General features: G+C 35.1%; 2 protein-coding genes across 8 annotated transcripts in view; one reads left to right on the forward strand and one right to left on the reverse strand.

Moving 5' to 3' along the window:
• KLHL32 (kelch like family member 32) overlaps positions 1-18,559 on the forward strand; it is a 236,245-nt gene extending 217,686 nt beyond the window's left edge. For 4 of the 5 annotated variants that reach the window (XM_055329990.1, XM_055329989.1, XM_055329991.1 and 1 more), the window contains one exon: positions 12,019-18,559. In XM_055329990.1, the coding sequence (XP_055185965.1) occupies positions 12,019-12,180 (162 nt within the window). In that variant the 3' untranslated portion in view covers positions 12,181-18,559. The remainder of the gene's footprint in view (positions 1-12,018) is intronic. The other variant, XM_055329992.1, reaches the window with a different exon arrangement.
• MMS22L (MMS22 like, DNA repair protein) overlaps positions 16,991-22,522 on the reverse strand; it is a 129,503-nt gene continuing 123,971 nt past the window's right edge. Inside the window, exons 23-25 of one of the 3 annotated variants that reach the window (XM_055329987.1) lie at positions 21,201-21,297; positions 19,630-19,794; positions 16,991-18,937 (exon numbers count right to left, since the gene is read on the reverse strand). In XM_055329987.1, the coding sequence (XP_055185962.1) occupies positions 18,856-18,937; positions 19,630-19,794; positions 21,201-21,297 (344 nt within the window). In that variant the 3' untranslated portion in view covers positions 16,991-18,855. The remainder of the gene's footprint in view (positions 18,938-19,629; positions 19,795-21,200; positions 21,298-22,522) is intronic. The other 2 variants (XM_055329986.1, XM_055329988.1) reach the window with 2 other exon arrangements.

Consider the following 22,522-nt stretch of genomic DNA (forward strand, 5'->3'; position numbering starts at 1 on the left):
TCTGAATGGTAGTTGCACAATTTCAAATACTTGCTTACTTTAGGCATGACTAAGGGACCATTTATTTTGGTTAAATAATAGTAATATATTGATGGTTGGAGAGACTATTTTTTTTTATAAGATTTTATTTTATTTATTCATGAGAGTCACAGAGAGAGAGAGAGGCAGAGGGAGAAGCAAGCTCCATGCAGGGAGCCTGACGTGGGACTTGATCCCGGGTCTCCAGGATCTCGCTCTGGGCCGAAGGTGACACTAAACTGCTGGGCCACCGAGGCTTCCCTGGAGAGACTACTTATATGTTCAGAAGCAAGCTGCTTCTTTACTACTTGCAGGAAGAATATCTATCCATAGATGAGAGAGTGTAATAATGTTTTTGAGAAAATGGTGATTTGTACTTAGGAATTTCAGTCTCATCAACAGGTTGAAAAGTACAGGAAAATGTGATAGAGAAAACACATAAAAATATAAAAGATTAAAATATATATATATATAAAAGATTAAATTTTTCATTAGCCACACATTGATATATATAATCCTTGGATTCTAAGGGCATAGCTGACTAAGATTAATGAGGGACAGTTCAGAGATTGGTCCTTTAATGTCCAGAAGGACTAAGGTCATTTTTTGCTCTTGAAAATACCAGAAAATAACCAGTTTCTTTAGGCTGCCCTTCTGAACTCTAATCAAAGCTTCTTTGTCACTTGTAGGATTCAGCCACATAGGGATGAAGCATTTTAGATATTGAGAAAGTATACTATTTTATTTCCTTCTACTACTTGACTTAGCATAGACTCCTTGATCCATTACAAGAGCTATGCAAACAAGGGAAAAACTGAGATGCTTTTAAGTTAATGCTTGTTTAAAGACTGAGATTTGGACTTGTTGGTAATAACTCATGGAGAAAACTGAGGATAGATTCATAAGGAAAGGGGTCTTGTTAATTACTAGGTGTGCAAGAATCATCTGGCACAGGGGTTGACTCTAACCTGATGTGCTGTGGATGATGAGCAGCACATAAGGGAGCAGCTGCATAAGTGTGCAAGTGATTAGTCTGTATTTCCAGATCACCTCCACTACTCTTCATTTACAATTACTTCCTTTTGGCTGGAGGATATGCTGCCAAGCTGGCACCTCGTTCTCCCAAACGCCTTCTCTCTGGCAGTTTACAGGGGAGTGTTTTAGAGAAATACTGCCAAAACTTCTTTTCCCTTCTCGCAGATTAAATAAATTACATCTGTTTAACATATGCAGTCTCCATTGGCCCAGGGAATGAGACAATAGCTCTCTAGATGATGACCTCAACTGATATTTTGTCTTCTAAAAATGTATTGTTGTGGAGGGGATATTGTGAATGGCACAGAATCTTTGTTCTCGTTTTGGTTGGAACCATGAGATCACATATTGGCCCTGCCACTTACTGTATGACCTTGAGCAAGTCAGTGAACTTTCTCAATATCTAAATTTCTTCTTTATACATTGAAGACAATACTTACCCTTATATCACTGAGATAAATAGTGAAAGGTCTCTGTTTTCTATATTTAATGAAATACTAATCAAAATCCCATTGGGATTTTCCTTTTTCTCCTAGGGTAGGGAGATAATGTTGTCAGATTGATCTTAAAGTTTCTCTAAGAAAGTTAAATGTATAAAAATAACTAAGAAGTTTCTGAACACTAAATGAAGGTGACTTGCCCTACCCAGTCAAAACAACTGTAAATGTGGTAGTGTAGGATGATGCACAAATCAACAAAAGAGAACCATAAAAAAAAGTTTATAGGTTGCATAATTTTTTTTTAAAATTAGAGCTAGTAGTATATTTTGTTTAACAAATGGGATGGAATATCTAAATGTCCATTTGAGGGAAAAACTAGCAAGGAGTTTGATCTTTTATTTTAGGCTGCAGTGATTTCTCTCTTTATGAACTTGGATCCCCAAATGTCAAGGGCCCCTTTCATCTAAAGAATGTGTTTTTATAGTTAAAACCTTAATTATTCAGCTTAGTGATAGATGAAGGCAGGAGTGGACAAGATCATTAAAGAAAAGTACCAAGAGGTCTCTGGTTGGGAATAATAAGGCACATGTACACTTAGGATGCAGGTGGAAAAAAAGAGGACCAAAGGTGGATAGCAACAGGACAGTGTCAATTACGAACTTTTTTAAAATCATGGAATCCAAGAGATGAAAGGTTTCAAATGAGGTTAGAGGAAGGTCAAATGAAGAGAGATTAAGAAGATTGAGGGCTGGAAAGGGCCTGATGGGTTTGACAAGTAGGATATGACCAGTTTTCTTTAAGAAGTAATTTTTCTAATACACATATGGTTTCTGACTTATGATGGCTGACTTATGATTTTTCAGTTTTATAGTGGTGCAAAAGCAATACTCAGCAGAAACCATACTTTGAATTTTGGATTTTGATCTTTTTTTAGGCTAGTGATATATAGTACAATATGCTCATGATGCTGGACAGTAGCAGCGAGCCACAGATCCTAGGCAGCCACACAACCATGACGGTAAACACACAACCATTGTTTTTCACTTTCAGTTTAATATTCAATAAATTACATGAGATACTTAACCCTTTATTATTTTTTAAAAATATTTACTTTAGAGCAAGTGTGCACAAGTTGAGGGGGCAGAGGGAGAGAATCTTCAAGCAGACTCCCCGCTGAGCATGGAGCCTGATGAGGGACTTGATCCCACTACCCATGAGATCATGACCTGAGCAAGGGAGTTGACAAACAAATAAGCCATCCAGTTGTCTCTACTCAATATTTTATTATAAAATAGGATTTGTGTTAGATAACTTTGCCCAACTGTAGGCTAAGGTGAGTGCTTTGAGCACATTTCAAGTCAAACTTGTCTAAGCTATGATGTTTGGTAGGTGTATTTAATATATTTTTGACTTTTGATCTTTTTAATTTATGATGGGTTTCTTGGAACATCACTCCATTGTAAGTTAAAGACTTCTATTTAAGCAGGCTTCAGTGAGGTGACAGCAGGTCCAGACTAACGAAGAGACTCTTCCATATAACAAAAGAGATTAACTCCAGCTTAAAAGGGAAATAACTGGCGGAAAATATCCAGACCCAATTGATTTTCAATCTGCTACTTAGCTTTGCTATAATATTCTGTGTCCTAGATACTATGCTAGATGTCACCAATTCTCAGAACAAAGCTGCAGGGTTGATGTTTGCTTCATTTTACAGATGAGGATTTGTAAACCAACATATCATAATGCTAACAAATTTGGGCAAGTTACTTAAGTAGTGTAAGATATAAAAAATTAAATTGACATACGTTATATTAGTTTTATGTGACATACGTTATATTAGTTCATATTATTTTTTGAGAGTATTAGTTCATATTAATTTGAAATTTTATGCACTACTCAGTGCTCACCATGATGACCATACTTATCATCTGTCACCATATAAGGTTACTACATTATTGACAGTATGCCCTATCCTGTACTTTTCAGCTTCAGGACTTATTTTGTAACTGGAAGTTTGTGCCTCTTAATCTGCTTTATTTTTCCTGTTTGGCTAGCTCACTTCTCCCTCTGGCAACCACTGGTTTGTTCTATGTACTTATAAGTCTAATATCCTTGTTTATTCATTTGTGTGTTTTTAGAGCCCACATATAAGTGAAATCATACATTATTTGTGTTTCTCTGTCTTATTTCACTAGTGTAATACCCTCTTGATCCATCCATGTTGTCCCAAATGTCAAGATGTTTATTCTTATGTGTGTAATATTCCATTTGTGTATGCATGTATGTATGTACAATCACATTTCTATCCATTCCTGTTAATGGATGCCTAGATTGTTCCACATTTTGGCTATGTAAACTATGCTGCAATAAACACAGGAGTGCATATATCTTTCCATATTACTGTTTTCATATTCTTTGGGTCAAGCCAGCAGTGGAATTACTGGATCATTTGGTATTTCTAATTTTTTAAGGAACCTCTGTAATGTTATCCACATAATGGATAATGTGGCTGCACATTTTCATTCCTGACAGTAATGCAGGGTGTTCCTCCTTATTTTGTATGTCCTCAGTAACACTTCTTAGAACTTTTTAAAATACTAGCCATTTTGACTGGTGTGAGGTGATGTCTCATTGTGGTTTTTGATTTGTATTTCCCTGATGATTAATGATGAGCCTCTTCAGGTGTGTATTGGCAGTCTCTCTGTGCTCTTTGGAAAAATGTCTGTTCAAGTCTTCTGATCATTTTAAAATTTTCTTTTTGTGTTGAGTTGTAGAAGTTCTTTATATATTTTGGATATCAACCGCTTATCAGCTAGATTATTTACAAATATCTTCTTCCATTCAGGAGGTTGCCTTTTCATTTTGTTGATGGTTTCCTTTGCTGTGCAAAAGCTTTTTATTTTGGTAAAATTTCAATAGTTTATTTTTGCTTTTGTTTCCTTTGCCTGAGACCACCTATTCATAAATATATGGCTATGACTGATATCCATGAAATTACTATATTTTCTTTTAAGATTTATATTGTCTTGGGCCCCACTGTTAGGTGTTAAATGAATTTTGAGTGTATTTTTGTGTGGGGTGTAAGAAGGTGATCCAGTTTCTTCTGCATGTAGCTGTCTAGTTTTCCCAGCACCATTTATTGTATAGACTGTCTTTTCCCCATTGTGTATCTTGCCTCATTTGTTGTAGGTTAACTGACCATTTAAGCATGGGTTTATTTCTGAACTTCCTATTCTTTTCCATTGATCTGTGTCTATATTGTGGGATTGCACTGAATCTGTAGATTACTTTGGACAGTATGGACATTTTAACACTATTTTTCTGAACCATGAATATGGTATATCTGTCCATTTTTCTCATCTTCAGTTTCTTTCACTGATTTCATATATAATCACTTATATATGATTATAGAGTACAGGTCTTTCACTTCTTAGATTTTTCCTCGGTTATTTTATTCTTTTTGTTGCAATTATAGATTTTTTAATTGCAATATTCTTGACGGTTGAGTTAGTTTCAGGCGTACAACACAGTGATTCAGCAAGTTTATACATTATACTGTGGTCAACATGGGTATAGCTACAATCTCTCACCCTACAATGCCATTATTATACTGTTGACTCCATTCCCTATGATGTGCATTTTACCCTTGTGATTGATTTATTCTATAACTGGAAGCCTATACTTCTCACTTCCCTTCACCTATTTTGCTTATGTCCCACTCTATCCCCTCTGACAACCATCCATTTATTCTCAGTATTTATGGGTCTGTTTTTGCTTCTTTCTTAGATTCCACATATAAGTGAAATCATATTATATTTGTGTTTCTCTAACTTATTTCACTTAGCATAATACTCTTGGTTCACTCATGTCCCAAATGGGAACATCTTTTTATGGCTGAATATTTCTTATACATACATACCACTTCTTCATCTATCAGTGGGACACTCTGTTGCCTCCATATCTTGGCTATATATACATACATAATGCTGCGATAAACACATGGGTGCATGTATCTTTTTAAATTAGTGTTTTTGTATTCTTTCAGTAAATACTCAGTATTGGAACCACTGGCTCTTCTGGTATTTGTTTTTAATTTTTTGAGGAACCTCTATACTGTTTTCTACAGTGACTGCATGGTCGTCCCACCAACAGTGCATTAGGATTCCCTTTTCTTCACAGGTTCTTGTCTTTTTGATACTGGCCCTTCTGACTGGTGTGGTGATACTTCATTGTGGGTTTGATTTGTGGTTCTCTGATGATTAGTGTTGTTGAGCATCTCTTCATGTGCTTGCCATCAGTATGTCTTCTTAGGAAAAATGTTCAGGTCCTTTACGATTGTTTTAATCAGATTGTTTGGTTCTTTTGGTGTTGAGATGTACAATTTCTTCACATATTTTAGATATTCACCCTTTAAAAGCTATGTCATTTACAAATATCTTTGGCTTTGTTGATGGTTTACTTTGCTGTGCAAAAAAAATTTTTTTTCCCCTGTAGTCCCAATACTTTACTTTTGGTTTTGTTTCCCTTGCCTCAGGAGACATATCTAGAGAAATGTTGGAAAAGCCACAGAGAGATTACTGCCTGTTTTCTTTTACACGTTTTACAGTTTCGCGTCTCCCACGTAGGTCTTTAACGCATTTTGTGTTTATTTTTGTGTGTGGTGTAAGAAAGGGTCTTGTTTCATTCTTTTGTAGTAGTCGTCCAGTTGTCCCAACACCATTTATGAACAGACTGTCTTCCAACATGTATTTTTCATCTTTTATTGTAGATTAATTGACCATATAAGTGTTGACTTTTTTTGGGCTCTCTATTCTGTTCCATTAATCCGTGTGTCTATTTTGTGCCAAAACCACATTGTTTTTACCATGACAGCTTTATAGATCTTAAAATCTTGCATTGCAATACCATCAGCTTAGTTCTTCAACATTGTTTCCTTGGCTATTCAGGATCTTTTGTGGTTTCTTAAACATTTTAGAGATACTAATGCTCCCAGTACATGAACACAGTTTATCTTTCTACTTGTGTTGTCTTTATTCTCTTTCATGACTGTTGCATAGTTTTCAGTATACAAGTTTTTCAAATCCTTGGTTAGGTTTACTACTAGGTATTTGGTAGAATTTTGGTAGAATTGTAACTTGAATTATTAATTTTTTTGCCACTCCATTATTAGTGTACAGATATGCAACTCACTTTTGAGTATTCATTTTATATCCTGCAACTTCAGTGCTACAAACAGTGACAACTTTCTTCCTTACCAGTCTGTATGCCTTTATTTCTTTTTTCTAATTACTGTGGTCAGGACTTCAGTACTATGCAGAATAAGAGACAAGAGTAGACATTCTTCCATTATTTTTGATCATAGAGGAAAGGTCTGTTTATCCTCATTGACTAACATCTTTGCTGTGGGTTTCATGTTGTCATTTACTGAGATATGTTCCCTCTAAATCCACTGTTAATTTTTATCTGAAACATGAATTTTGTTAAATGCTCTTTCTGTATCTACTGAGATGATCACAATATTTATCATTGTGTATATTAGTGTGATACAGCATGCTGATTGACTTACAAAGATTGAACTGTCCTTGTATCCTTCAAATAAATCCCCTTGATTGTGGTGAATGGTTCTTTTATTGTATTGTTGAATGCAGCTTGCTAATCTTTTGTTGATTTTTGCATTTATGTTCATCAGGGATACTGGCCTGTAGGTTTTTCTTTTTAATAGTATTTTTGATTTTCGTATCAGGGCGATGCTAGTCTCATAGAATCTATTTGGAAACTTTCCTTCCTCTTATTTTTTGGAATAGTTTGAGGACAATCGGTATGGACTCTTCTTTTTTGAAATGGTTTCTAGGAATTTATCCATTTCTTCCAGGTTGTCTAGTTGTTTGGCATATAAATTTTCATAGTGTTCATAGTATTTTTATTTCTGTGGTATCAGTTGTTACTTTCATTCTATTTGTGTTTTTTTCTTAAGTCTAATTTTCTTTCAATTTCATCTTTTCGAGACCTAGCTTTGGTTTTGTTGATCTTTTCTTTTAGTCTCTATTTCACTTATTTATGCTCTGATCTTTATTATTCCCTTCTAACATTGGGTTTTATTTGCTCTTTTTCTAATTTCTTTAGATGTAAATTAGATTGAGATTTTTCTTTCTGGAGGTAGTCTTAGATCACTATAAATTTCCCTCTTTTGAAAGCTGTTCTAGGATTTTTGACTGTGGTGTTCTCATTAGTCCTCAAATATTTTTTAATTGTGTGTGTGTGTGTGTGTGTGTGTGTGAATACTTCATTAACCTACCAGTCATGTAGTAGCATTTTATTTAACCTCCATGTATGTTTTTTTTTTTTCTTGTTATTGATTTCTACTTTCATACCACTGTGGGCAGAAAAGATGCATAATATTTCATTCTTAAGCTTATTGTGGTTTAGCCTATGATCTTTAGCCTATGACATTCTAGAGAATGTCTGTCCCATGTGCACTAAAAGACTCTTGCTTTTGGATGGAATGTTCTATATGTATCCATCTGGTCTAACATACCATTTTAAAGACCTTATTAGAGGTGCATTTGGGTGGCTCAGTCAGTTAAGCAGCTGCCTTCATCTTGGGTCATGATCCCAGGGTCCTGGAATTGAGCCCCACATCTGGCTCCCTGCTCAGTGGGGAGCCTACTTCTCCTCCTTCCACTCCCTCAGCTGGTGCTCTCTTGCTTTCTGTCAAATAAAGTCCTTGGGGGGGGGGTGTAATAAAGACACTGTTGAATGTTGGTTGAATGTCTGACTCTTGATTTCGGCTCAAGTCATGGTCTTGGGGTTGAGATCAAGCCCCATGTTGGGCTCCATGCTCAGCAGGGAATCTACTTGAGATTCTTGCCCTCTCCTTCTGCCACTGCTAATGTGTGGACTCTATCTCTAAAATAAGTGAATAAATCTAAAGACACTGTTCATCCCCTCTAGTGTATATTTTACTTATTATATTCTCAGCTTTGATTTTTTTGTATTTTCCTTCTCTTGACATTTTCACTGAGTTTTTCCATTCTTCTCTGTAGTCCAGTTAGTTTCCTTATAACCAATCTACCTGATGGAGATGGCCATTATTTTTAATTCTCTATTTCATCTAGTTAATTTTCTGAGGTTTTTATCTTATTTATTTGGAGCATATTTCCTTGCCTCCACATATTGCCTGACTTTCTGTGTTTGTTCCTACAAATTAGGTAGAACAGCTACTTATAACATTGAAGAAATGGTCTTGTGTATGGTCCTTTCCTATGTAGACATGTGTGTCCAGTGACTGGCTGGCTGGAACTACGGCTGGCATGGGCTTGATGGTCCTGGGGCCCTCAATGCTGGGGCTTCCCTAAAGGGATGGCTGGAACTGAGAGTGGGCATGGGCATGGGCCAGAGTATTCCTGTGACTCTCCACACATCTCCAGAGGATGCCCTGGCAGGATAGTTAAAGCCAAAGTTAATGCAAACTGGAGGGTGATGGGGGATTCTCTGAATGGTGGGCACCTGGTAGGTTAGGTGGAGGCAAAGAGGGGTGCAAGCTGGGGTGTCCTTGGTACTCTATGCAGGGGCTGAAGCCAAGGTGTAGTGTAGTTTGGGGCATCCTGGGATGCCACATACAGTAGGTGCCTTGAGAGGAGAGCTGTATCCGAACTGGGTGCATGCTGGGGTGTCCTGGAATGCTTAGTTCATGAGATGCTCTGGCAGGGCAACTAGACACATGGCTGGTATGGGTTAGGTTGTCCCAAGGCATTTGATGCAGGGTTTGCCCTGGGCAGGTAGCTAATAGCTGAGGCAGGGTGCAGACTGGGGATCCTGGGATGCTCTGTGCACATAAATCTGGAAGCTCTGAGCTGGGGTGTCATAATGTAGCAAGACATTAGAACCTAAAGTAGTGTGTGCCTAGAGTGTTCCACAATGCTTTGTGCCTGTGTCACCTTGGTAAGATGGCTGAAGCTGTAATGAGTGCTGAGCAGGGGTGTCTTGGTATGTGACAAGCTGGAGGCTATCTTCTTGGGATGGCTTGCTCTGATCTAGAGGCCAGGGACTCACTGAATCAGTAGGTAGGGGGTCTGGTCCCTATTCCTGTCTATGCTAACAAGGTGGACAGGGAATGTAGAGTGGTACCTCCAATGCAGAGAGTTCTCCCTGCTTTCCTGTTTGACGGTGGGAGTTGGATCCTTGACAGTCTAGTTGCTTTTAGTTTGTGGCTTTCATTCTGTGCCCCAGCGAAGATACATCTGTTCACAGTTCCTTAGTACTATGCCTCCCCGTTGCTATTTGCATTGCTGGGACCGTGGGTTATCTTCATTAATATATCTCTATCTCTCTTGGAGTTATGTCATTTATCTTTTGTGCAGAAGCTGTACAGTCAGCTCTCACTTCTCCCTCAGGAGGAATTGCTCCAGATACGTTTATATTTGGTATGTCTGTGGAGGAGAGGAGTTCAGTCTTCATAAGCCATCATCTTGGACTACCCTCCAATGGGATTTTTTAAGATTTATTTATTTATTCATGAGAGACACACACAGAGAGGCAGAGACACAGGCAGAGGGAGAAGCAAGCTCCCTGCAGGGAGGAGCCTGATGTGGGACTCGATCCCAGATTCCAGGATCACACCTTCAATCAAAGGCAGACGCTCAACCACTGAGCCACCCAGGCGTCCTCCAATGGGATTTTCTTAATTTCTCTTTCTGCTGCTAGAAATGTAACACATTTCTGTATCTTAATTTTGTACCCTGCAACTTTACTAATAACTACATTTATCTGTTCATCGGTAGTCTTCTAGAATTAGAAAATATATATCTTTCTAGAAAGTATGTATCTTTCTACATTTTTTTTTTGGTTTATCTTAACAATTTAGATACCTTCCCTTTTTGATTGCTGCAGCTGGAACGTCCAGTATTATGTTTAATAAAAGTGGTGAGAGTGGAACTTCTTGTCTTGTTGCTGGTCTTAGAGGGGAAGCTTTCAGTTTTTTACTTTTCAGTATGATGTTGGGTTGTGGGTTTCTCATATTTGGTTTATCATGTTGAGGTATATTCTCTTTATTATTTTTTTGGTATATTATCTTTAAACCCACTTCGTTGAGTTTTTATCACGAATGGATGTTGCATTTTGTCGAATGCTTTTTCTGCAACTATTCAGGTGATATGATTTTTAGTCATTCCTCATAATGTGATATATCACATTGATTTACTTGTGAATATTGAAACACTTATTTCTGTAATAAATCCCATTTGATCACGGTGAAAGATTTTTTTAATGTATTGGTAAATTCAGTTTGCTAGTATTTTGTTCAGCATTTTTTGCAACTAGGTTCATCATGTATGCTGGCCTGTAGCTTTTTGTCTTTTTGTAAGGTTTTTGTCTGGTTTTGGTATCAGGTTAATACTGGCCTCACAGAATATATTTGGATATTTTCCTCCCTTTTCTATTTTGTGGAATAGTTTGAGGAGAACAGCCGTTAACTCTTGTTTAAATGTTTGCTGAATTCACCTATGAAGCCATCTGGTTCCAGATTTTTGTTGGTAGTTGTTTACTAGTAATGAAATTGAATGGGTAATCAGTCAGTTAATATTTTCTATTTCTCCCTGAATTGGTTTTAGAAGATTGTAGGTCTCTAGGAATTTATCCATTTCTTCTAGGGTGTCCAATTTGTTGGCATAAAAATTTCATAGTAGTTTCTTGCAATCTTTTGTATATCTGTGGTGTTGGCTGTTACTTTTCTTCCCTCATTCCTGATTTGGGTCTTGATGTGTCTGGGTAAAGGTTTATTAATTTTGCTTATCTTTTCATTAATAAGTTCTTGCTTTTATTGCTCTTCTCATTCCTTTTATTCCTTGCTTCCTTCTACTAGCTTTGGGCTTTTTCTAGATCTTTAGGTGTAGAGTTTGTATCATATGGTGGTCATTTACATTTTGCTCAATGAATATTTTTTCCATTCACCGATTGATCTAGTACCATGTTGTTAAGCCTCTGTGTTTGTGTAGTTTTCCAGTTTTTGTAACTTATTTCTAGGTAGTGTTGTAGTTAGAAAAGATGCTTGATATTATTTCAATCTTTTTAAATTTCTTGAGATTTGTCTTATGGCCTAATATGTGATCTTTTCTGGAGAATATTGTAGGTACACTTAAAAATAATGTGTATTTCAGTGTTTTTGGATGGATATGTTAGGTCCATCTGGTATAATGTGTTGCTTAAAGCCACAAGACCTTTTTATTAAAGGAGGAAAAAGCTACCTACCTCATCACTGTTCTAAAGATTAAATCATTATAAACTTTTATCAACAAATTATATAGACAATCAAATATATAAATGTATATAATAGCACTTACCTGGATCTTAATATATATTTCTGATACCATACTGTGGGGGGGGGGGGAACCAATGCCTAAGGTACGTATGGTCATGGTGGCATTACTGAATTCAACTGCAGGCATCCTTTTATGTGTATACTTATATATTTATGCTCAAATTATTTTGAGCAATCATCTTTGACATTCAGGCTTCTCTTCTTTTGTAGGTAGTGGATATAAGTAGAGAAGGCAAAGAAGAAGTATTCTATGGGCCTACACTCCCTTTTGCTTCCAATGGAATAGCAGCATGCTTCCTTCCAGCTCCATATTTCACATGCCCTAACCTTCAGACTCTTCAAGTGCCTCATCACAGGATTGGGACCATCTGAAAGCAAATGCTTTGTTAATAACTATCATGAAGGGAAAGAAAAGCTTCACTTTTGGATACTGGGCATGAAAACACCCAGTGCTCAATGCTTCCTTGTTTTGTTTTCTATGTCTTATATTCAGATAAAAATTAGCAAAAAATGAACCGTTTTCGAAAATACATTACCGAAAACTCCTGTCACCCTTTTCTTTGTGTGTCAGTATACAATATATATGACTTTTACTGTGGTGTAGCTTAGTGCCAACTTAATGGTCCATACTTGTTCCATGGGTCTTTATAGCCTTCTTTGTATACTTTTTCTAATCAGTGCTGTCTAGAAAAACAGTACATTAGTAAGGAATTTATTTCATAAGTACTGTCATCAGTGGTCTTTAAAAAAATATTCAGTAGTTAATCCCCTTACTCCTTAAACCTGGGTTTGTAATTTTTCTTTTAAAAATTTAACATTATGCAGACCCACTCAGTATAGACTCAGCATTATGACATCATAAAATTTTAAATGCCATATTTTATTCAAGGTATACGAATAATAGAAGTACACCGGAATAGCAGTCAGATAGCCATATTTTTCGGCTTGGTTAATCTGTGACCTTGGGCTAGGTACTTACTTTTCATGACTTGTTTTCCTACACTTAAGGAGGATAATCATAGATTTCCATGTTAATTCAGAAGAATGTTGTGAAGATTAGGCAAATGCCCTCTCAAGTGCTTCATTTAATAAAAAAAGTTACTCAAATTACAAGATATTTTACTATCTCTAGAACCTTGTAACTGAATGGGGAGATTATTTTCAAAATTAAAAATTACTAACAGAACTTGAAACACATGCAATGGAATAAATGATTCTGATAAGCATGTGAAAGAGATGCTAATTAGGAAAAGGGGAGTTTACCAAAGCCAAAGATTCCCAAGTCTGTACAAATTCTTGCTTCAAATAATAATTTAAACCTCTCGTTTAAACTCACTTAGTGAAAAATGACATTTTAAAGCTCAAAAAAAATTAGTTGTACTAATTTTGGTGCCATAAAGTGCTCTGACATAAATCTGAACCTAGACTTGGTAATTCTAATAAAAGTTTTTCTACTTTGTTAAAGGTTATGTCAATCTTGAGCACTTGTGGGATTCTTCACCACCACCAATACATATTTTATTACTACATACTTTTAATAATGCATAAGAATTCTTATTTAGGTGAGGTTTTTGGATTTGCTTTGTCTATAGTAAAAAATACATATATAAAATAAAATTCAATCACATTTGAACATAAATTCAGGAAGTATAATTTGAATTTTTCCCTTTTCCTAATCTTGTTAGGATCTAAGTCACCTTTACTAAAAGGGAGACTTTTTTCCTTCTGCACAGTTCAATTATTCAGCAATCCTTATCTTACAGGAAACTGTCATTTTATTCATGTAACCACTCAGAAGTGAATAAAAACATCGAACCCTTTTTCATCCTAAATTCCAAATTCACTAATGTTATACACTGTTCTACCTAAAAATTTTGATTTCTAAATAATCTGGTTATTCAGATTATAAGAATAGGAGTAGAGACTGTGGTAAGGAAAAAAAAGTAACTAAAAAGCTTCCCAGAGATTTAGTCAAAACATCTTAATTTTACAGTTCTGAAAAGTGAACATTGATACTGATTATTGATATTTAGAAGGACGACAGTCTCTTTAAAGGGTATAGATCATGTAAACTAAATATTTTAAATTCCTTACCAAGTCAGGAAAATGACTCCAGTATTTCAGATAGCTTTCCACAAGAACCTAAACAATAAGTATTTCAGATTTACTAAAATTTTACTTGACAAATGAATTTACTGCCAGCTATTTTACCTTATAAAAATCATTACATTTGCAATCCCAAATCCTATATCCAATGAATGAAAAGGAAATGGTCTAAAAATAAGTTTTCCTGGGGATCCCTGGATGGCTCAGCGGTTTAGCACCTGCCTTTGGCCCTGGGAGTGATCCTGGAGTCCCAAGATGGAGTCCCACATTGGGCCCCTGGTATGGAGTCTGCTTCTCCCTCTGCCTGTGTCTTTGCCCCCCTCCCCTCTCTCTATGTCTATCATGAATAAATAAAATCTTTAAAAAATAAGTTTTCCTGACTGATAATGAAAAGGTAGCCTGAAATTACTCCTGATAGTTTCTATATAGATTTTTAACTATTCACTTAAAACAAATCAGATTATTATCAAACCCCTTGTTGGGTGAACTTTATGTGTTATTCACTAATATTACAGAATTGAACTCAGAGAACTTTAAAGTTTTGCATAGTTTTTGAAAACATCTTTTTATGCTATAGCCAGAGAATAGAATCCAAAGTGCAACTTTCCTCTCCAAGGAAAAATAGAATTCAGAACAATTATGATTTGATCATTCTCTTCAAATCACTAATAGTAAGAGCTAATAAAAATTCTAGAAAACTATGGTCAGATAACCAAATTCCAGTGAAATTATTTAAATATATATTTTCCATTTAAGTGAGCTATCCTATAGTATTCATCTTCATTTTTAATCTCCAAAATTATAGACCATATTGTATTTGTAGTTATGCTAATTTGAATTTCTGTTGGAAGATCATGAAACTTCTAATAAACATCATTCTAAGACTTGACTTTACAAAGTACCACATAGATATTTGCAGTGTTCCTTTGTGTAGGAAGAAAAGCCAGCAAAGACATTAATCTCAAAAATAATGTGTTTGTAAAGTGCAGTAAATTCCTTAGATCCTTTGTAACAAAATTCCTATTTAGGTTATGATTAGGCTATTTTTCCTGCTTTTCCTCTTCATATTTTTCTCACAGTTTAACCACACGTATACTGTACCTCTTTCAGCTACTGCAGTAACTGAAAAACTTTCTATTGTTTTACCACAGAATATAAAAACAACAGGAGTAAGATAGAAATTATTCCTTCAGGTAACATGGCTCATTTTTATTTTGGTTTTCAAATAGTCAATCTCATAAAAAAGGAAGTGGAATATTCATGGATGAAGTGCAAATTAAATATATACATTTAAAAATTATGTATCATTATTATAGGCATATTTAACTTATAAACATGAATATATAACATGAAGGCCCAGAAGAATTTTTCTGAAAGCACATTTCACAAATGCAGTAAGTTGGATAACTATTAACACACCAAAAACTTTAATAAGCAGAAATTATTTAATTCCAACCATGTGGTACTTCTTTGTTAACCTTACCAATATAGATCATCACAGAATCCTAATACAAATCTTACATATTGTTAAATATCTGAAAGAATATGCTACTTTGCTAGCTTCCCAAATCAACTGTTTTAAGCAAGGCATGGTATTTATATTGGTGTACTCTACACTTGACTGACAAGGTAGTATTTTTAACCTTAGAAGAGAGTAGGCAGGAGATCAGTTTTTGGAAAATGTAAGGTTTACGTAAAGTCTATAGGATTTAGGGAAGGTAGGTTTCCTAGAGGCTTTTCCCAATTGCAGAAGCTTGTCAAATTTTTATACAGATTATCTTAACAAAGGGGAATTAAAAATAAAAACTGTCAAAGACTGTTAAAGTATGTGTAATTCTTTAAGAACAAAGTCGTTTTAAAATTTTGTGACAAAGCGTGGAAGAAAATAATAATGGGTAAGGAACATACAATCTACAGATAAGTATTTTTTTATATAGATGTCCAGGTAGGAAAAGTCAAATATGCTTAAGAAAAAATATGCTAGGAATAAAGATATAAAAGTTTTAAACTATGAAACTCTTCTAATGCAAATGAATTCAATACTGAGTGATTTTTGTACAGAGATCTTATTCCATGTTTTTTACTCCCCCATGAAAACCTAATTAAATGTTCAATTAAAATTTAAATCATAACCAAATCTGAATGTCTAATAAAGTCCTTCTATCACCCTGTTGTCCTTCAATCATCTCTTTTACATTCCATCTGATACTTTACAGAAATTTGACTGGAATACTCATATATCTAAAATATATTTTAACTGTCTTCCTAGTTTAGTGTCTTAAGATTAGGCTTCTATAGAAAGGTTGGTGTTCTATGCTGGCAAAATGAATGAGGCTCAGAGTGTAGACTGAACGTGGCCTTTTGATGTTCTAAGGCATTCTAATCTGCTTGAGTTCAGTTTACACAGGAAAGGTAGAGTCAGATGGCAAAGTCTCCTGACTTTCTGAGAGGTTTGAATGTCAGCTTACTGACACTGGGAAGTAAGTGGATGTCCTTGAGCAGAAAAGTAACGAGGAAAATAATATTTTAGAAACACTACTGTCAGTAACTGTGTGAGGTTAAATTGCAGGAAAGGAGATCATAGATGGGGAGATAGGATCCAGTGGCTAGAGGGGTTTAGAAAGAAATTAGCACTAGAAGTAGATTTTATAGATAGAATTATGACTTAGTGTTATCAATTTACTACTAGAAGAATTTTGAGACAGAGGGAAGGGCCAGATCTTACCACTGGGGACAAGAAAGAACATGAAGGTACTTTCAGAGTACAGTATGTAGGAAGGAGCAAACACCACTGAGAAGGGCTGAGAAGATAAAGGAAAATGCAAACGTAAGGCCAAAGAACATAAGAAATGAGAACGTAGTCTTAGATATCACTAAAAGAGAATGGCTGACATTACAGTGGTAGAAGCAGCAGCTCTAGAGATGATTGGTTACTCAGGTGAATAAGTGATGGGTCTGTGAAGATTTTCAAGAAAATGAACTGAGTCCAAAAATTTCTTCAATTAAAGTATCTTTAAGACTTTACTTATATATAAATAAACACTCATGTATATACATATAATACAAGTACAGTCACAGTTTTTTTTTGTTCTTGATTTTTGAAGTACAAACTATTTATTCTTAGCATCTACAGATCTATATACCCTAATGCATGATTCAGAAGCAGCATTTCTCAGCCTTAAACATTTCATATACTAAGGAGTGAGATTCTCAGATATCAATCCCACTTGTAAAACAAATATATATGTACACACACACACACACACACATAAATAACTACTTTAAAAGCATCACCTTAAGCAGATTAAACTTCATTTGCAGAAACTTGCCAAGTGATATAGGCTTAATAAGTCACCATCATAAAAAAGAGAAACTCATTGCTGTGAAGTCTATTAAGTAACCTTAAAGAGGCTTTTATTCATCCAGCTTGTGGAAGTAATGACTGTGGAATAGATTGGGTGGGGGCGGAAACAGACTGTTAAGTTATGAAAACAAAAGGTACTCCCTTAGAATTCACAGAGAAAAGTTAGGAGAGGACTAATGACTAGATTTCACTGATTGTAATATATTTCATTTTTAAAGATACTTCTTGAGTCAGAAAAGGGAGGGAATAGTAGAACCATGATAAAGACTGGAGTCCCAAGAAGAAAACAGTTATTATAAAGTTAGCAAACATGACATGTAAGACAAAGTTTGAAGAAAAAGGGGATCATTCATCTAGGACATACTAGAGACAATGGAACAAAATTAAGAGGTGTTCTTTACTTCTGTGCATGAATGATCATGTCCCTGTGCCTCAAATAGAACATATGTCACCAATATATTTTCACATACATTATTCCACTGATTCTTACCATAATGCTATGAAATAGAAAAAGGAATATTATTCTTTTTTCTCCATGGAGAAACTTAACAAGGTTAAGTAACTTGATCAAGTTTATAAAGCAGAGCTGGGGTTTGAGACCTAGGTAGGTTCCTAACACTATGACTGGATTTCTTTCACCAAATAATGCTCACCACAAAATGGAGTCAAGGACAAAAGCCCAATCAGTAAAATAAAAATCTGGATGAAATAGTTAAAGAGTTGAGACACAGAGCTGTTAAAGGAACTAAACTGGTTTCCTGTAAATAAATAAAATGCTAAATTATTAAGAGGCTCTAACTGAAGAGCAAGGAGATAAATCAGCTAACTTCTAGACCTCTTCTGTTAATTAGTAATCTTAAGATTTTTAGAAATATTATTTATTGTCTTTTCTTAAAAGCTCTTATTTATACTTCTCCTGATATGTGTTTTAATAAATTTCCAAAAAACACAGGATGGCTAGAGAAGAAAAATCTGTCATTTGTTAGAACCTAAGCATAAACACTGCTGGCTTAAGTTTTAAAATATCTTACATGCTATCTGTATATTAATTTAGCCAGACCCTGCCTCATTCCGCACAGAGTTAAGTGTGCTGGATATTTATTCTCTTGCCTCACACATGGTATTACAAAAGACGGCAAACATACGATCCTATCTCCTGAATCTCCCCTTTCACAAAAATCAGCATAGAATAGCCAAGTAACTTGAAAAAAAAAATCATAGTAAAACATAACTTGTAAGAAACAAACACAAATCACTCACAAGGCAGAAAGTCATATTACAGTGAGAAGGTCCTGGGTCAACCAGTACAAACCTGCTTCACAGACATACACAGAAACACTCCCAGTTAGAAAAAGTTACTTTAAATTAGTTTAACTATAAACTCTTCAAAAGAGAATGCAATTTGGCCAACTTCCAAAGATCCTATAATACATTTACTTAACTTTTATTTCCTTATTTATGTACTTTATACTTATGTAAGAAAAAAAATCCTTGAAAGCATTTTTAACAGAATGTTATACAATTGCAGTGCAAAGTGGCTTTGGACAGTTAAGAGAGAAGGCAAATCACAAAATATTTTAGGTATTATCACTCTCCAGTCTCTGCATTTCATCTTGTCCCACTTGTCCTAGGTGAGATAAAAGTTTGCTATAGGCTTCCCTGTTTAAGAAAAAAGAGAAGAAGATAGATGTATTTATTACCTTTTCCATTATTTTTCATTTAAGTATTTACACATTGAGCCTACCTGAATGTCTGTCTGCACACAAGCACCCCCATGCCCACACTATGTGTTTAAAGTACTTTGATTCTTTAACAGACTTGAAACATGAATTCTTATGAGTGTTGACTCCTCTTTAGGAACTACAGGTCTATTTCCATGATGTTGCATTATTTTACATAGTCCAGAACAATCTGAAATTAGGTTGTAAGCCTATATGAAAAAAAGCCTAATCATTACTATTTTTCACCTCAAACCATATTATTTAATTGGGTCACTCTTCTTACTCATTAGATACACATGATATAGTTGATTCAGTAAACCAAGCATCCCTCAAAGGGTAGATTTGCCAGCATGGATTTTATACAAAAACAAGACATGTGAGGCTCTCAAGTCCCCTTCCCAATGAGGAGCACTGAATATATTTTGAACAATAGCAGCACTGCTGAAATACCTAAGCTGGTCACTTTGAAAAGAACAACATGTGAATGGATTTGTCAATTGCAGTATGGAAACATTCAACAAATCGAAGAACATAACCAAAACTTTTAGGAATGGGAAAATAAACCATCTTCAGTAAATGAATCTAGATTTTGTAATCATTGCCCACAAATGTAAAATGATCCAAATATACCTTTGTGCAATATTTCTGCCAAGGCCCCATTTCCGCTCTGAATCCTTCAGAGACTGAGTGAGGGTAGAAAGCAAGTGGATAACAACCTGCTGATCCAATGCTGCTACTGTTTCTAGAATGCTGTAAATCTGATAATATCTCATACCATAATCCTGGATAAAATGCCTGAAAGTAAATCAAGTTACATAGGATTACTTCTGGGGAAACTCCTTGGGCTGCTATCCATAGGACACTCCGCTGTAACCTGAACATAAGAAAGATCATTTCACATAAGATTACCTTAAGAATCCAGATGCCCTAATGAAGACTTTATAACATTTAAAAATTAAGGACAGAATGGTTTATTTCAGTGTGAACCATGACCAGAAGGATGACACTGGTAGGAAAAGGGAAGAATTGGAATCTCAGGAAGGAGAATAAGGAAGAGAATCTTAGTCCTATGCTATTAGAATCTAGTCCCATGCTATTCTTTGCATGTCAAAATCTGAGCGATAAGGATGTGGAAAAGAGTCCAGTTTCCTAAGGTATTTCTTAGTTCTTCATATATCTAGATAAATCAAACAATATTTTAATGAGAGAAACAAGTTATTCATAATATATATTTTTACATCCTTTAAGTGAATAGATTTTAGACCCATATAAAGAATTGTAGGTTTTAACCCTAAAATTTCCACTCTCCTCCAACAAAATAAAAGCCACCTAGCTTAGTAAGTTGTACATAATAAATATGCAATCTTCATTCACATAAAATCTTTTCTCTCCTGTGTTTTTATAGGTTTCTTTCCTCCCCCCCCTTTTTTTTGGGGGGGGGTTAATAGTTCTTACAAATTCATTATGTATTTCATGTGATCACAACTTAAATAAATGGTAACCAACTGACAAATGCCAATGATGTGATGAGAAAACAAACTGAGGAATCAAAGATCCACAGAAGAAAATGGACTTGAATTATTTATCACAGTAGTGCTAGGGCAGAGATATGTAGAATAAAAGTTAACTGGTAGATATTGTGAGAAATACTTAAAAATACTGCCCTAACAGAAAGCAGAAGACTCTAGAGCAGGCAAGGCAGGAAACGACAACAAAACACAAAACACAGAAAACATTCCTCAAGTTGCATTATTATTCTTGGGAACTAACATCACGTCTGCTCCCTTACTCACAGATGAAATACAATGAAGCTTTCTGGGTCTATGGTATCTAAAGCAAGTTAAGAAAACCAGCGACATACTTCTACACTGGATCCTGAGTAACATGTTTAGTGGCTCTCAGGGCCTGTGCACCTGTCAACATGACCCACATATCCCCATTCTGTCTCTTAAATACATGTAGGAGTCTTCATCACCAATTCTCAGGTAATTTTATGTCAGCCAGCTATCTTCCTCCCTGGCACTTTTGTCTTTTTAATAAAACAACACAATGCAACAAAACTACTGCCAAAAATACAATAATTCAAATAGTATAACAAGTAGTAACACATTATGTTTTGGATAATTAGTTATTTAAGAAACATGTTGGCTGTCAAATGGCTGGCAACAGTCCCCCTGCCAGTTGGCATATTTTCCAGTTACCTAAACACAGAAGTCAGCTGGGTGGCAGGTTCTCCCTCTGACCCCGCTTGGCAGGCTTTTACCATGTATTGCAGGTTCTCTGTGGCCAGCCTTTTAACTAGGAGGAAAAATTATAGCATTACAAACTGTGTCTCAATTGACCATCTGGATCCTCATTTTTTTGAACACTCTTAATTTAGAAAAAATATGTTGTTTTCTTAAAGTTTATATAGCTTTTTCTTATTATTTTTCAAAATGAAATAGTTATGAGTGTTTGTTTTGTACTAAAGTATATCTCATCTCCCATTTTAAGAAAATCTAAAAAGCTTGAGTCTATTTTTTATGACCTTATAACTGAAAAAAATATATGTGAAGATAGGTCTCTTAAATACTCAAAAACATTTTAACACCCTAATCCTACAAGCAGTTACATACTGACAAAAGATAGCCTTTAATCATTCAGCTGATTTACAGACAAGCAGATTGATTTTTTAATATTCATAGGCATAGTCCTCCCACTCTCTTAACAAATTAGAAACCACCAACAATTTACCTTCACTCCGAATTAGTCAGATATATATATATAAACTATTTGTGATGCTATCTTCCTTTTTTTTTCTTCCTTTCAAAAACGACAGTGAATTATAAAAAGGACATTTGTATTCTTTAAATATTTAACCAAGTCATTTAAAATTGTGCATTTGTACATAAAAATGGAAAAATATCAAGAAGAAAAATAGAAAATTCATTATGTTCCAAATGCTACTAAATTTTTGGTTTTGGCACATTAAATATAAGCAGCTGTGGAAAATGTGCTTTGTCTTAGAATAAAAAAAAATCAGAAAGTCTAATCTATTATAGCAGGAGAATAAAATAGGATACATAGGAACTTCAATTAATTAACATGTACTTAGAGTAATGTTCTCTATGGTATGAGGATGGTGGATAAAGAAGATACAGTGCATTTGTCTTTATTGAACAAATAACTCCTCATATTAGATACAATTCTGAAATCGCAGTATAATTGGTTCTTCTTAAAAGACATTTTCTTGAAAGGCTTCCAAAAACTCTTCTGTGGGAAAAGTACCAGAATATGAAGAAATAGTTTTCATAGAGAATTAATAGTAAGCACTGGGTTTATGTAACACTTTTATTGAGGTATAATTCATATGTCATAAAAACTGATCTTTTAAAGTGTATAATTCACTGGTTTTTAGAATATTCAGAATTGAGAAAGTGTCACCACTAATTTCAGAGCAATGTCATTATCTCCCCAAAAAACCTTATACTCATTAACAGTCATTATCCATTTTCTTCCTCCCCCAGCCCTTGGCAACCACTAA

This window comes from Nyctereutes procyonoides, unplaced genomic scaffold (assembly GCF_905146905.1).
Source record: "Nyctereutes procyonoides isolate TBG_1078 unplaced genomic scaffold, NYPRO_anot_genome, whole genome shotgun sequence".
Lineage (NCBI taxonomy): Eukaryota > Metazoa > Chordata > Mammalia > Carnivora > Canidae > Nyctereutes > Nyctereutes procyonoides.